The following is a 13,606-nucleotide window of genomic DNA, read 5'->3' as shown; positions in this document are numbered from 1 at the left end:
ACCCCTGATGGCCCCCCATTAATACACCTGGGGGGTTCTCTCTCTAGTCTCAGAGGAGAGGTGCAGGACTCACTATACCCGATGGCCCCCATGACTACACCTGGGGGGTTCTATCTCTAGTCTCAGAGGAGAGGTGCAGGACTCTCACTATACCCCTGATGGCCCCCCATTAATACACCTGGGGGGTTCTATCTCTAGTCTCAGAGGAGAGGTGCAGGACTCTCACTATACCCCTGATGGCCCCCCATGACTACACCTGGGGGGTTCTATCTCTAGTCTCAGAGGAGAGGTGCAGGACTCTCACTATACCCCTGATGGCCCCCCATGAATACACCTGGGGGGTTCTATCTCTAGTCTTAGAGGAGAGGTGCAGGACTCTCACTATACCCCTGATGGCCCCCCATGACTACTCCTGGGGGGTTCTCTCTCTAGTTTCAGGGGTCCTTTGTCTTAGAGGAGAGGTGCAGGACTCTCACTATACCCCTGATGGCCCCCCATGACTACTCCTGGGGGGTTCTCTCTCTAGTTTCAGGGGTCCTTTGTCTTTGAGGAGAGGTGCAGGACTCTCACTATACCCCTGATGGCCCCCCATGACTACACCTGGGGGGTTCTCTCTCTAGTCTCAGGGGTCCTTTGTCTTAGAGGAGAGGTGCAGGACTCTCACTATACCGCTGATGGCCCCCTATGAATACACCTGGGGGGTTCTATCTCTAGTCTCAGGGGTCCTTTGTCTTAGAGGAGAGGTGCAGGACTCTCACTATACCCCTGATGGCCCCCCATGACTACACCTTGGGGGTTCTATCTCTAGTCTCAGAGGAGAGGTGCAGGACTCACTATACCCCTGATGGCCCCCCATGACTACTCCTGGGGGGTTCTATCTCTAGTCTCAGGGGTCCTTTGTCTTAGAGGAGAGGTGCAGGACTCTCACTATACCGCTGATGGCCCCCTATGAATACACCTGGGGGGTTCTATCTCTAGTCTCAGGGGTCCTTTGTCTTAGAGGAGAGGTGCAGGACTCTCACTATACCCCTGATGGCCCCCCATGACTACACCTGGGGGGTTCTATCTCTAGTCTCAGAGGAGAGGTGCAGGACTCACTATACCCCTGATGGCCCCCCATGACTACTCCTGGGGGGTTCTATCTCTAGTCTCAGGGGTCCTTTGTCTTAGAGGAGAGGTGCAGGACTCTCACTATACCGCTGATGGCCCCTATGAATACACCTGGGGGGTTCTATCTCTAGTCTCAGGGGTCCTTTGTCTTAGAGGAGAGGTGCAGGACTCTCACTATACCCCTGATGGCCCCCCATGACTACACCTGGGGGGTTCTATCTCTAGTCTCAGAGGAGAGGTGCAGGACTCACTATACCCCTGATGGCCCCCCATGACTACTCCTGGGGGGTTCTATCTCTAGTCTCAGGGGTCCTTTGTCTTAGAGGAGAGGTGCAGGACTCTCACTATACCCCTGATGGCCCCCCATTAATACACCTGGGGGGTTCTATCTCTAGTCTCAGGGGTCCTTTGTCTTAGTGGAGAGGTGCAGGATTCTCACTATACCCCTGATGGCCCCCTATGAATACACCTGGGGGGTTCTATCTCTAGTCTCAGGGGTCATTTGTCTTAGAGGAGAGGTGCAGGACTCACTATACCCCTGATGGCCCCCCATGACTACACCTGATATAAGAATGACCCAAGGCCAGTCTGCAATTTGGGCCTCCAGATATAAAACTGACTGAATATCAGCTTAGGATTGGGGCCTCTGAATAAGAGCAACCCAAGACCAGCCTGGGATTTGGGCCTCCAGATTTAAAGGTGACCCAGGATGATGAGTCTGTGACTGGGGCCCCCAGGTCAAGTCTAGCTGAATCCAAAGTGACAAGACAAAGCACCTAATAATCGATCTAAAGGGCATCTTCTCACCTTCTTTTACTGGGGATGAAGCCGATCTCTTCACCCTCCGGCTGCACCCGCCGAGCCTGCCACCATTCCTCGTCAGTGGCATCCAGGACATGCAGAACATCTCCAAACTTAAAGCTCAGGGCCTGGCTGAGAAAGCCACAATCTCGTGTCTTGTCATAGTCAAAGAGCGCCCTAAGGAGAGGAGAAACAAAGACCATCAACTGAAATAGGGGGAGCGAAGGGCAATGGGGTCTGCTAATAATACAGCGGAACGGGGGCATACCAACCTCTAATATGGGGAGAGGGACATACCAACCTCTAATATGGGGAGAGGGACATACCAACCTCTAATATGGGGAGAGGGACATACCAACCTCTAATATGGGGAGCAGGGACATACCAACCTCTAATATGGGAAGAGGGACATACCAACCTCTAATATGGGGAGAGGGACATACCAACCTCTAATATGGGGAGAGGGACATACCAACCTCTAATATGGGGAGAGGGACATACCAACCTCTAATATGGGGAGCAGGGACATACCAACCTCTAATATGGGGAGAGGGACATACCAACCTCTAATATGGGGAGAGGGACATACCAACCTCTAATATGGGAAGAGGGACATACCAACCTCTAATATGGGGAGAGGGACATACCAACCTCTAATAAGGGGAGAGGGACATACCAACCTCTAATATGGGGAGAGGGACATACCAACCTCTAATATGGGGAGAGGGACATACCAACCTCTAATATGGGGAGCAGGGACATACCAACCTCTAATATGGGGAGCAGGGACATACCAACCTCTAATATGGGGAGCAGGGACATACCAACCTCTAATATGGGGAGAGGGACATACCAACCTCTAATATGGGGAGAGGGACATACCAACCTCTAATATGGGGAGAGGGACATACCAACCTCTAATATGGGGAGCAGGGACATACCAACCTCTAATATGGGGAGAGGGACATACCAACCTCTAATATGGGGAGAGGGACATACCAACCTCTAATATGGGGAGCAGGGACATACCAACCTCTAATATGGGGAGCAGGGACATACCAACCTCTAATATGGGGAGCAGGGACATACCAACCTCTAATATGGGGAGAGGGACATACCAACCTCTAATATGGGGAGAGGGACATACCAACCTCTAATATGGGGAGAGGGACATACCAACCTCTAATATGGGGAGCAGGGACATACCAACCTCTAATATGGGGAGCAGGGACATACCAACCTCTAATATGGGGAGAGGGACATACCAACCTCTAATATGGGGAGAGGGACATACCAACCTCTAATACGGGGAGCAGGGACATACCAACCTCTAATACGGGGAGAGGGACATACCAACCTCTAATACGGGGAGAGGGACATACCAACCTCTAATACGGGGAGAGGGACATACCAACCTCTAATATGGGGAGAGGGACATACCAACCTCTAATATGGGGAGAGGGACATACCAACCTCTAATATGGGGAGAGGGACATACCAACCTCTAATATGGGGAGCAGGGACATACCAACCTCTAATATGGGGACAGGGACATACCAACCTCTAATACGGGGAGAGGGACATACCAACCTCTAATACGGGGAGATGGACATACCAACCTCTAATACGGGGAGAGGGACATACCAACCTCTAATACGGGGAGAGGGACATACCAACCTCTAATACGGGGAGAGGGACATACCAACCTCTAATACGGGGAGAGGGACATACCAACCTCTAATACGGGGAGCAGGGACATACCAACCTCTAATACGGGGAGAGGGACATACCAACCTCTAATACGGGGAGAGGGACATACCAACCTCTAATACGGGGAGAGGGACATACCAACCTCTAATACGGGGAGAGGGACATACCAACCTCTAATACGGGGAGAGGGACATACCAACCTCTAATACGGGGAGAGGGACATACCAACCTCTAATACGGGGAGAGGGACATACCAACCTCTAATACGGGGAGAGGGACATACCAACCTCTAATACGGGGAGAGGGACATACCAACCTCTAATATGGGGATTAGGGACATACCAACCTCTAATATGGGGAGAGGGACATACCAACCTCTAATATGGGGAGAGGGACATACCAACCTCTAATACGGGGAGCAGGGACATACCAACCTCTAATACGGGGAGAGGGACATACCAACCTCTAATATGGGGAGAGGGACATACCAACCTCTAATATGGGGAGCAGGGACATACCAACCTCTAATATGGGGAGAGGGACATACCGAACTCTAATATGGGGAGAGGGACATACCAACCTCTAATATGGGGAGAGGGACATACCAACCTCTAATATGGGGAGAGGGACATACCAACCTCTAATATGGGGAGCAGGGACATACCAACCTCTAATATGGGGAGCAGGGACATACCAACCTCTAATATGGGGAGAGGGACATACCAACCTCTAATACGGGGAGAGGGACATACCAACCTCTAATACGGGGAGCAGGGACATACCAACCTCTAATACGGGGAGAGGGACATACCAACCTCTAATATGGGGAGAGGGACATACCAACCTCTAATATGGGGAGCAGGGACATACCAACCTCTAATATGGGGAGAGGGACATACCGAACTCTAATATGGGGAGCAGGGACATACCAACCTCTAATATGGGGAGAGGGACATACCAACCTCTAATATGGGGAGAGGGACATACCAACCTCTAATATGGGGAGAGGGACATACCAACCTCTAATATGGGGAGAGGGACATACCAACCTCTAATATGGGGAGCAGGGACATACCAACCTCTAATATGGGGAGCAGGGACATACCAACCTCTAATATGGGGAGAAGGGACATACCAACCTCTAATATGGGGAGCAGGGACATACCAACCTCTAATACGGGGAGCAGGGACACACTAACTTCTAATATGGGGAGCAGGGACATACCAACACCTAACATGGTAGAAGGAGAAGACACACTGACTTCTCATACAGTTTATTAATGGCATATCCATTTCTGATACAGGGTAACCGGGACATACTAACTTCTAATAATAGAGGAACAATGAGGGGCAGTCCCTAGGAATCCCCATTGCCAGGGACGTATCATGCATATTGTCAGGGATGTGCCTTCTATTGGCAGTAGACATCATTTTCATGGTATTTCTTAGTATGTGTATTGTGCTCCTCCCCCAACTTACCGGATGTAGAATCCCCGTTTGTTGCCGTTGGTGTTGTGCAATGAGGCGCTGCCTGAACCCAGACTGCTGTTCATCAGCTGCTCCCGCAGGTCATGGATCTTGGCCTCAAACCGGCTGTACTCTGTAGCGACACATATGACGACATGACTGACACGAGTTACCATATCACCCCTGCCTTCCTCACCAAGTGCGTTCCTCAGAACTTGCTGACAGCGATAGAAGTCTTCCTGCTATGAAATGATATCTTCATGAACCAGGTGGAGGAGAAGGTACAGGATAGGACCTTCACCTTCAGTGTCCTCCCTCCAGAAGCTCCAGCACATTGTCCTCTCTTCTATATCACCCCTGCCTTCCTCACCAAGTGCGTTCCTCAGAACTTGCTGACAGCGATAGAAGTCTTCCTGCTATGAAATGATATCTTCATGAACCGGGTGGAGGAGAAGGTACAGGATAGGACCTTCACCTTCAGTGTCCTCCCTCCAGAAGCTCCAGCACATTGTCCTCTCTTCTATATCACTTGCAATCCCAGGGAACCATCATTACCAGATTGGCTCAAAGATAGGGTCAGGCACCTTACTCGTGTGACCAGCAAGATGTCATGTGGACTCGAAGATCTGGCTCAACAAGCAAAAATACACACAAATTCTACTTGTGCTGTTTTTTGAAAACATTTTGGCAAAGCACATACCGTTGGAGAAAGAAAGCCACTGCTTGAGCAACGAACACGCGGTGCCCACCACAGGAACATGTGCAGAACCCCCCAATTCCCATCTGTCAGAATCGTCTGGGAAGAACGGCCTGGATGTAGGGTACTGAGCATGTAGAAGGCCTCGCTCCTATGACAAAGGCGGGGACACTCGCTGCATCGGGATGACTTCAGGACTCGTCTCTCTGAGATGTCAACGTGATGCTTCCATGTCACATGTTCACTCCTAGCTGGACTGTTCCAAGCCTAATGCCACTGTAGGGTGTGTCTGCCTTCCCCCACCCATTGCAAGTGTTGTGGGCAATCTAACATTATGTATGGTAGAGTACAGGGTAAGGGGCCACTAATGGGAATGATGGCATATGGCAGAATGTACAGGGTAAGGGGCCACTAATGGGAATGATGGCAGAATGTACAGGGTAAGGGGCCACTAATGGGAATGATGGCATATGGCAGAATGTACAGGGTAAGGGGCCACTAATGGGAATGATGGAATATGGCAGAATGTACAGGGTAAGGGGCCACTTATATCAATGATGGCATATGGCAGAATGTACAGGGTAAGGGGCCACTTATGGGAATGATGGCATATGGCAGAATGTACAGGGTAAGGGGCCACTAATGGGAATGATGGCATATGGCAGAATGTACAGGGTAAGGGGCCACTTATATCAATGATGGCATATGGCAGAATGTACAGGGTAAGGGGCCACTTATATCAATGATGGAATATGGCAGAATGTACAGGGTAAGGGGCCACTTATGGGAATGATGGCATATGGCAGAATGTACAGGGTAAGGGGCCACTTATATCAATGATGGAATATGGCAGAATGTACAGGGTAAGGGGCCACTTATGGGAATGATGGAATATGGCAGAATGTACAGGGTAAGGGGCCACTAATGGGAATGATGGCAGAATGTACAGGGTAAGGGGCCACTAATGGGAATGATGGAATATGGCAGAATGTACAGGGTAAGGGGCCACTTATATCAATGATGGCATATGGCAGAATGTACAGGGTAAGGGGCCACTTATATCAATGATGGAATATGGCAGAATGTACAGGGTAAGGGGCCACTTATGGGAATGATGGCATATGGCAGAATGTACAGGGTAAGGGGCCACTTATATCAATGATGGAATATGGCAGAATGTACAGGGTAAGGGGCCACTAATGGGAATGATGGAATATGGCAGAATGTACAGGGTAAGGGGCCACTTATGGGAATGATGGCATATGGCAGAATGTACAGGGTAAGGGGCCACTTATGGGAATGATGGCATATGGCAGAATGTACAGGGTAAGGGGCCACTTATGGGAATGATGGAATATGGCAGAATGTACAGAGTAAGGGGCCACTAATGGGAATGATGGAATATGGCAGAATGTACAGGGTAAGGGGCCACTTATGGGAATGATGGCATATGGCAGAATGTACAGGGTAAGGGGCCACTTATGGGAATGATGGCATATGGCAGAATGTACAGGGTAAGGGGCCACTTATGGGAATGATGGAATATGGCAGAATGTACAGGGTAAGGGGCCACTTATATCAATGATGGAATATGGCAGAATGTACAGGGTAAGGGGCCAGTTATATCAATGATGGAATATGGCAGAATGTACAGGGTAAGGGGCCACTTATATCAATGATGGAATATGGCAGAATGTACAGGGTAAGGGGCCACTAATGGGAATGATGGAATATGGCAGAATGTACAGGGTAAGGGGCCACTTATGGGAATGATGGAATATGGCAGAATGTACAGAGTAAGGGGCCACTAATGGGAATGATGGAATATGGCAGAATGTACAGGGTAAGGGGCCACTTATGGGAATGATGGCATATGGCAGAATGTACAGGGTAAGGGGCAACTAATGGGAATGATGGAATATGGCAGAATGTACGGGGTAAGGGGCCACTTATGTCAATGATGGAATATGGCAGAATGTACAGGGTAAGGGGCCACTTATGGGAATGATGGCATATGGCAGAATGTACAGGGTAAGGGGCCACTTATATCAATGATGGAATATGGCAGAATGTACAGGGTAAGGGGCCACTTATATCAATGATGGCATATGGCAGAATGTACAGGGTAAGGGGCCACTTATATCAATGATGGAATATGGCAGAATGTACAGGGTAAGGGGCCACTTATATCAATGATGGCATATGGCAGAATGTACAGGGTAAGGGGCCACTAATGGGAATGATGGAATATGGCAGAATGTACAGGGTAAGGGGCCACTTATGGGAATGATGGAATATGGCAGAATGTACAGGGTAAGGGGCCACTTATGGGAATGATGGAATATGGCAGAATGTACAGGGTAAGGGGCCACTTATATCAATGATGGAATATGGCAGAATGTACAGAGTAAGGGGCCACTTATGGGAATGATGGCATATGGCAGAATGTACAGGGTAAGGGGCCACTTATGGGAATGATGGAATATGGCAGAATGTACAGGGTAAGGGGCCACTTATGGGAATGATGGAATATGGCAGAATGTACAGGGTAAGGGGCCACTAATGGGAATGATGGAATATGGCAGAATGTACAGGGTAAGGGGCCACTTATGGGAATGATGGAATATGGCAGAATGTACAGAGTAAGGGGCCACTAATGGGAATGATGGAATATGGCAGAATGTACAGGGTAAGGGGCCACTTATGGGAATGATGGCATATGGCAGAATGTACAGGGTAAGGGGCAACTAATGGGAATGATGGAATATGGCAGAATGTACGGGGTAAGGGGCCACTTATGGGAATGATGGAATATGGCAGAATGTACAGGGTAAGGGGCCACTTATGGGAATGATGGAATATGGCAGAATGTACAGAGTAAGGGGCCACTAATGGGAATGATGGAATATGGCAGAATGTACAGGGTAAGGGGCCACTTATGGGAATGATGGAATATGGCAGAATGTACAGAGTAAGGGGCCACTAATGGGAATGATGGAATATGGCAGAATGTACAGGGTAAGGGGCCACTTATATCAATGATGGAATATGGCAGAATGTACAGGGTAAGGGGCCACTTATGGGAATGATGGCATATGGCAGAATGTACAGGGTAAGGGGCCACTTATATCAATGATGGCATATGGCAGAATGTACAGGGTAAGGGGCCACTTATGGGAATGATGGAATATGGCAGAATGTACAGGGTAAGGGGCCACTTATATCAATGATGGCATATGGCAGAATGTACAGGGTAAGGGGCCACTTATATCAATGATGGAATATGGCAGAATGTACAGGGTAAGGGGCCACTTATGGGAATGATGGAATATGGCAGAATGTACAGGGTAAGGGGCCACTAATGGGAATGATGGAATATGGCAGAATGTACAGGGTAAGGGGCCACTTATGTGAATGATGGAATATGGCAGAATGTACAGGGTAAGGGGCCACTTATATCAATGATGGAATATGGCAGAATGTACAGGGTAAGGGGCCACTTATGGGAATGATGGAATATGGCAGAATGTACAGGGTAAGGGGCCACTTATGGGAATGATGGAATATGGCAGAATGTACAGGGTAAGGGGCCACTTATATCAATGATGGAATATGGCAGAATGTACAGGGTAAGGGGCCACTTATGGGAATGATGGAATATGGCAGAATGTACAGGGTAAGGGGCCACTTATGGGAATGATGGCATATGGCAGAATGTACAGGGTAAGGGGTCACTTATGGGAATGATGGAATATGGCAGAATGTACAGGGTAAGGGGCCACTTATGGGAATGATGGAATATGGCAGAATATATGTTAGCATGCCCCTCCCCTGTCTCCATTTTGGTGTCCTTAGAATCAATCTCTCAGTGACGGGCTTCTGTGGCCATGCGTTGTGCCATGCATGCTCTGCATCCATATTTTTGCAGCATATACAGCACATCATTCACAGACAGTATCTGTACGGGGATATACTGTACGGCCAACGTTTAACAATACCACCACCATATTTAATCCCAACTGAAGGAATGGACACAGATTTGCTGGTAACATACAACATATAACATACCTTCCGGTTTGTATTGTGCAATGATGGTGACGGTCTGTCCAGCATTCTTCAGAGCGAGTGCTGCTTGTTCGTGTGTTGCGTTCCTCAGATCTACTCCATTCACCTGGCGGTTGTTCAGGAAAATTGAGTTATGCGCATTCCATTTGTTACGTGTACACCATGCACATGTTACATATAATGACACGAAGTACTGGAGGTGTCCATACTCACAGACAAGATCTGATCTCCTTTCCGCAGGGCTCCGCTCAGATCAGCTGGTCCTCCCGCCAAAATGAATGAGATAAAAATTCCTTCCCCGTCTTCTCCGCCAACAATATTAAAACCTAGACCCGTTGATCCACGATGTATAACAATCCTCCGTGGTTCCCTGTAGAAATGACAGGTGTGAAAAGCAGAATACATCTGCCTCTTCATTGCCCACATTCTCCACCCAGAATCTCTGACCTTTCTTCTACCCAGCGAACAGATTTATCAATCTAATATATTCTGCACCAAACCTTGGTCATGCCCACCGCTCTTCCACCCATGCCTCACCTTTCTACCCCTCTTACCGTGGCACCTCCTCCTCTCCCATTAGCTCCTTGGGAATTGGGGAGTATCTTCGAGGTGAAGTTGGTGTCATGACTGGTGCATACTCAGGGCCCAGGTAACTGGGGTGACACAAATCACTGTCCAGCTGCTGAGAGTAGGCTGCAAATGAAGAGAGAGATGAGAATGAAGAAGAGAGGAGGGAAGAGGATGAGGAAGAAGCTGCAGATTGGAGGGAGAGAGCAGGAAGAGGAAAGAAAAGGATAGCAGAGAAAGTGGGAGCAAGGCAGAAAGACTGAGAGAGAATCAATGAGAGGTGAGAGTACAGCAGAAGAGAACAGGTGAGATGATGGTAGAGGAGGAAACGTTGGCAGACAGAGACATACAGGTGAGATGATGGTAGAGGAGGAAACGTTGGCAGACAGAGACATACAGGTGAGATGATGGTAGAGGAGGAAACGTTGGCAGACAGAGACATACAGGTGAGATGATGGTAGAGGAGGAAACATTGGCAGACAGAGACATACAGGTGAGATGATGGTAGAGGAGGAAACGTTGGCAGACAGAGACATACAGGTGAGATGAAGGTAGAGGAGGAAACATTGGCAGACAGAGACATACAGGTGAGATGATGGTAGAGGAGGAAACATTGGCAGACAGAGACATACAGGTGAGATGAAGGTAGAGGAGGAAACATTGGCAGACAGAGACATACAGGTGAGATGATGGTAGAGGAGGAAACATTGGCAGACAGAGACATACAGGTGAGATGATGGTAGAGGAGGAAACATTGGCAGACAGAGACATACAGGTGAGATGATGGTAGAGGAGGAAACATTGGCAGACAGAGACATACAGGTGAGATGATGGTAGAGGAGGAAACATTGGCAGACAGAGACATACAGGTGAGATGAAGGTAGAGGAGGAAACATTGGCAGACAGAGACATACAGGTGAGATGAAGGTAGAGGAGGAAACGTTGGCAGACAGAGACATACAGGTGAGATGATGGTAGAGGAGGAAACATTGGCAGACAGAGACATACAGGTGAGATGAAGGTAGAGGAGGAAACATTGGCAGACAGAGACATACAGGTGAGATGATGGTAGAGGAGGAAACATTGGCAGACAGAGACATACAGGTGAGATGATGGTAGAGGAGGAAACATTGGCAGACAGAGACATACAGGTGAGATGAAGGTAGAGGAGGAAACATTGGCAGACAGAGACATACAGGTGAGATGATGGTAGAGGAGAAAACATTGGCAGACAGAGACATACAGGTGAGATGATGGTAGAGGAGGAAACATTGGCAGACAGAGACATACAGGTGAGATGAAGGTAGAGGAGGAAACGTTGGCAGACAGAGACATACAGGTGAGATGATGGTAGAAGAGGAAATGCTGGCAGAAAGAGACATACAGGTGAGATGAAGGTAGAGTAGGAAACATTGGCAGACAGAGACATACAGGTGAGATGATGGTAGAGGAGGAAACGTTGGCAGACAGAGACATACAGGTGAGATGATGGTAGAGGAGGAAACGTTGGCAGACAGAGACATACAGGTGAGATGATGGTAGAAGAGGAAATGCTGGCAGAAAGAGACATACAGGTGAGATGAAGGTAGAGGAGGAAACATTGGCAGACAGAGACATACAGGTGAGATGAAGGTAGAGGAGGAAACCTTGGAAGACAAAGACATACAAGTGAGATGAAGGTAGAGGAGGAAATGCTGGCAGACAGAGACATACAGGTGAGATGAAGGTAGAGGAGGCAACATTGGCACACAGAGACATACAGGTGAGATGAAGGTAGAGGAGGAAACGTTGGCAGAGACATACAGGTGAGATGAAGGTAGAGGAGGAAACCTTGGAAGACAAAGACATACAAGTGAGATGAAGGTAGAGGAGGAAATGCTGGCAGACAGAGACATACAGGTGAGATGAAGGTAGAGGAGGAAATTCTGGCAGACAGAGACATACAGGTGAGATGAAGGTAGAGGAGGCAACATTGGCACACAGAGACATACAGGTGAGATGAAGGTAGAGGAGGAAACGTTGGCAGAGACATACAGGTGAGATGAAGGTAGAGGAGGAAACGTTGGCAGACAGAGACATACAGGTGAGATGAAGGTAGAGGAGGAAATGCTGGCAGACAGAGACATACAGGTGAGATGAAGGTAGAGGAGGCAAAGTTGACAGACAGAGACATACAGGTGAGATGAAGGTAGAGGACGAAACGTTGGCAGACAAAGACATACAGGTGAGATGAAGGTAGAGGAGGAAACGTTGGCACACAGAGACATACAGGTGAGATGAAGGTAGAGGAGGAAATGCTGGCAGACAGAGACATACAGGTGAGATGAAGGTAGAGGAGGCAACATTGGCACACAGAGACATACAGGTGAGATGAAGGTAGAGGAGGCAAAGTTGACAGACAGAGACATACAGGTGAGATGAAGGTAGAGGAGGAAACGTTGGCAGACAAAGACATACAGGTGAGATGAAGGTAGAGGAGGAAACGTTGGCAGACAAAGACATACAGGTGAGATGAAGGTAGAGGAGGCAAAGTTGACAGACAGTGACATACAAGTGGTGATATCTGGCGGAGCGTAAGAATCGTTCAGGTAGACATTGGTGGGTTTGGCCACTTTCAGGTAGACGATATCCGATGTGTTCTTCAGAGCCGCCACTGCATCCTCATGCATCACATCCTCCAAACTGACATGATTCACCTACAAGAAAACATACGGTTCATAGGATCTGAAGACCTCTTACAGCTGCCATTTTGAGATTTATGGTAAACCTGGCACATAGTAGGTAACACAGAACACGTAATATATTCATATAGTATGATCTCTGACTTGTTTTGACTAACATCTACCTTTCTAAAATGCATTTTCAGGCAACTGGCCAATTCTCTGTCTGGAGGGGTGTCTTATGGGTGGGAGGAGATTCAGTCGCCATATACAGTTGCAAGAAAAAGTATGTGAACCCCTTGGGATTCCGTGGAGTTTTGCATGAATTGGGCATAAAATGTGCTCTGAACGTCATCTACGTCACAACAATAGAAGAACACAGTTGGCTGAACATAATACTACACAAACATTAGATGTTGCCATGGTTTAATTGCACATAACATGTAAACATTCACAGTGCAGGGAGGGAAAAGTATGTGAACCTTTGGACTTAATAACTGGTTGACCCTCCTTTGGCAGCAATAACCTC

At 48.3% G+C, this 13,606-nt stretch overlaps 1 protein-coding gene across 2 annotated transcripts in view; it reads right to left on the bottom strand.

Annotated features, from left to right (window-relative positions):
• Positions 1 to 13,606, bottom strand: part of DLG4 (discs large MAGUK scaffold protein 4) — a 53,464-nt gene that overhangs the window by 27,977 nt on the left and 11,881 nt on the right. For both annotated transcript variants that reach the window (XM_089667108.1, XM_089667109.1), the window contains exons 6-11: positions 12,969 to 13,113; positions 10,405 to 10,543; positions 10,064 to 10,220; positions 9,854 to 9,956; positions 5,101 to 5,221; positions 1,918 to 2,088 (exon numbers count right to left, since the gene is read on the bottom strand). In XM_089667108.1, coding sequence (XP_089523234.1) covers positions 1,918 to 2,088; positions 5,101 to 5,221; positions 9,854 to 9,956; positions 10,064 to 10,220; positions 10,405 to 10,543; positions 12,969 to 13,113 — 836 coding nt within the window. The remainder of the gene's footprint in view (positions 1 to 1,917; positions 2,089 to 5,100; positions 5,222 to 9,853; positions 9,957 to 10,063; positions 10,221 to 10,404; positions 10,544 to 12,968; positions 13,114 to 13,606) is intronic.

Source organism: Staurois parvus, unplaced genomic scaffold (genome assembly GCF_062004578.1).
Source record: "Staurois parvus isolate SC_StPar_1 unplaced genomic scaffold, SC_StPar_1.0 ptg003030l, whole genome shotgun sequence".
Classification (NCBI taxonomy): Eukaryota; Metazoa; Chordata; class Amphibia; order Anura; family Ranidae; genus Staurois; species Staurois parvus.
This window is presented reverse-complemented; position numbering and strand designations above follow the sequence as displayed.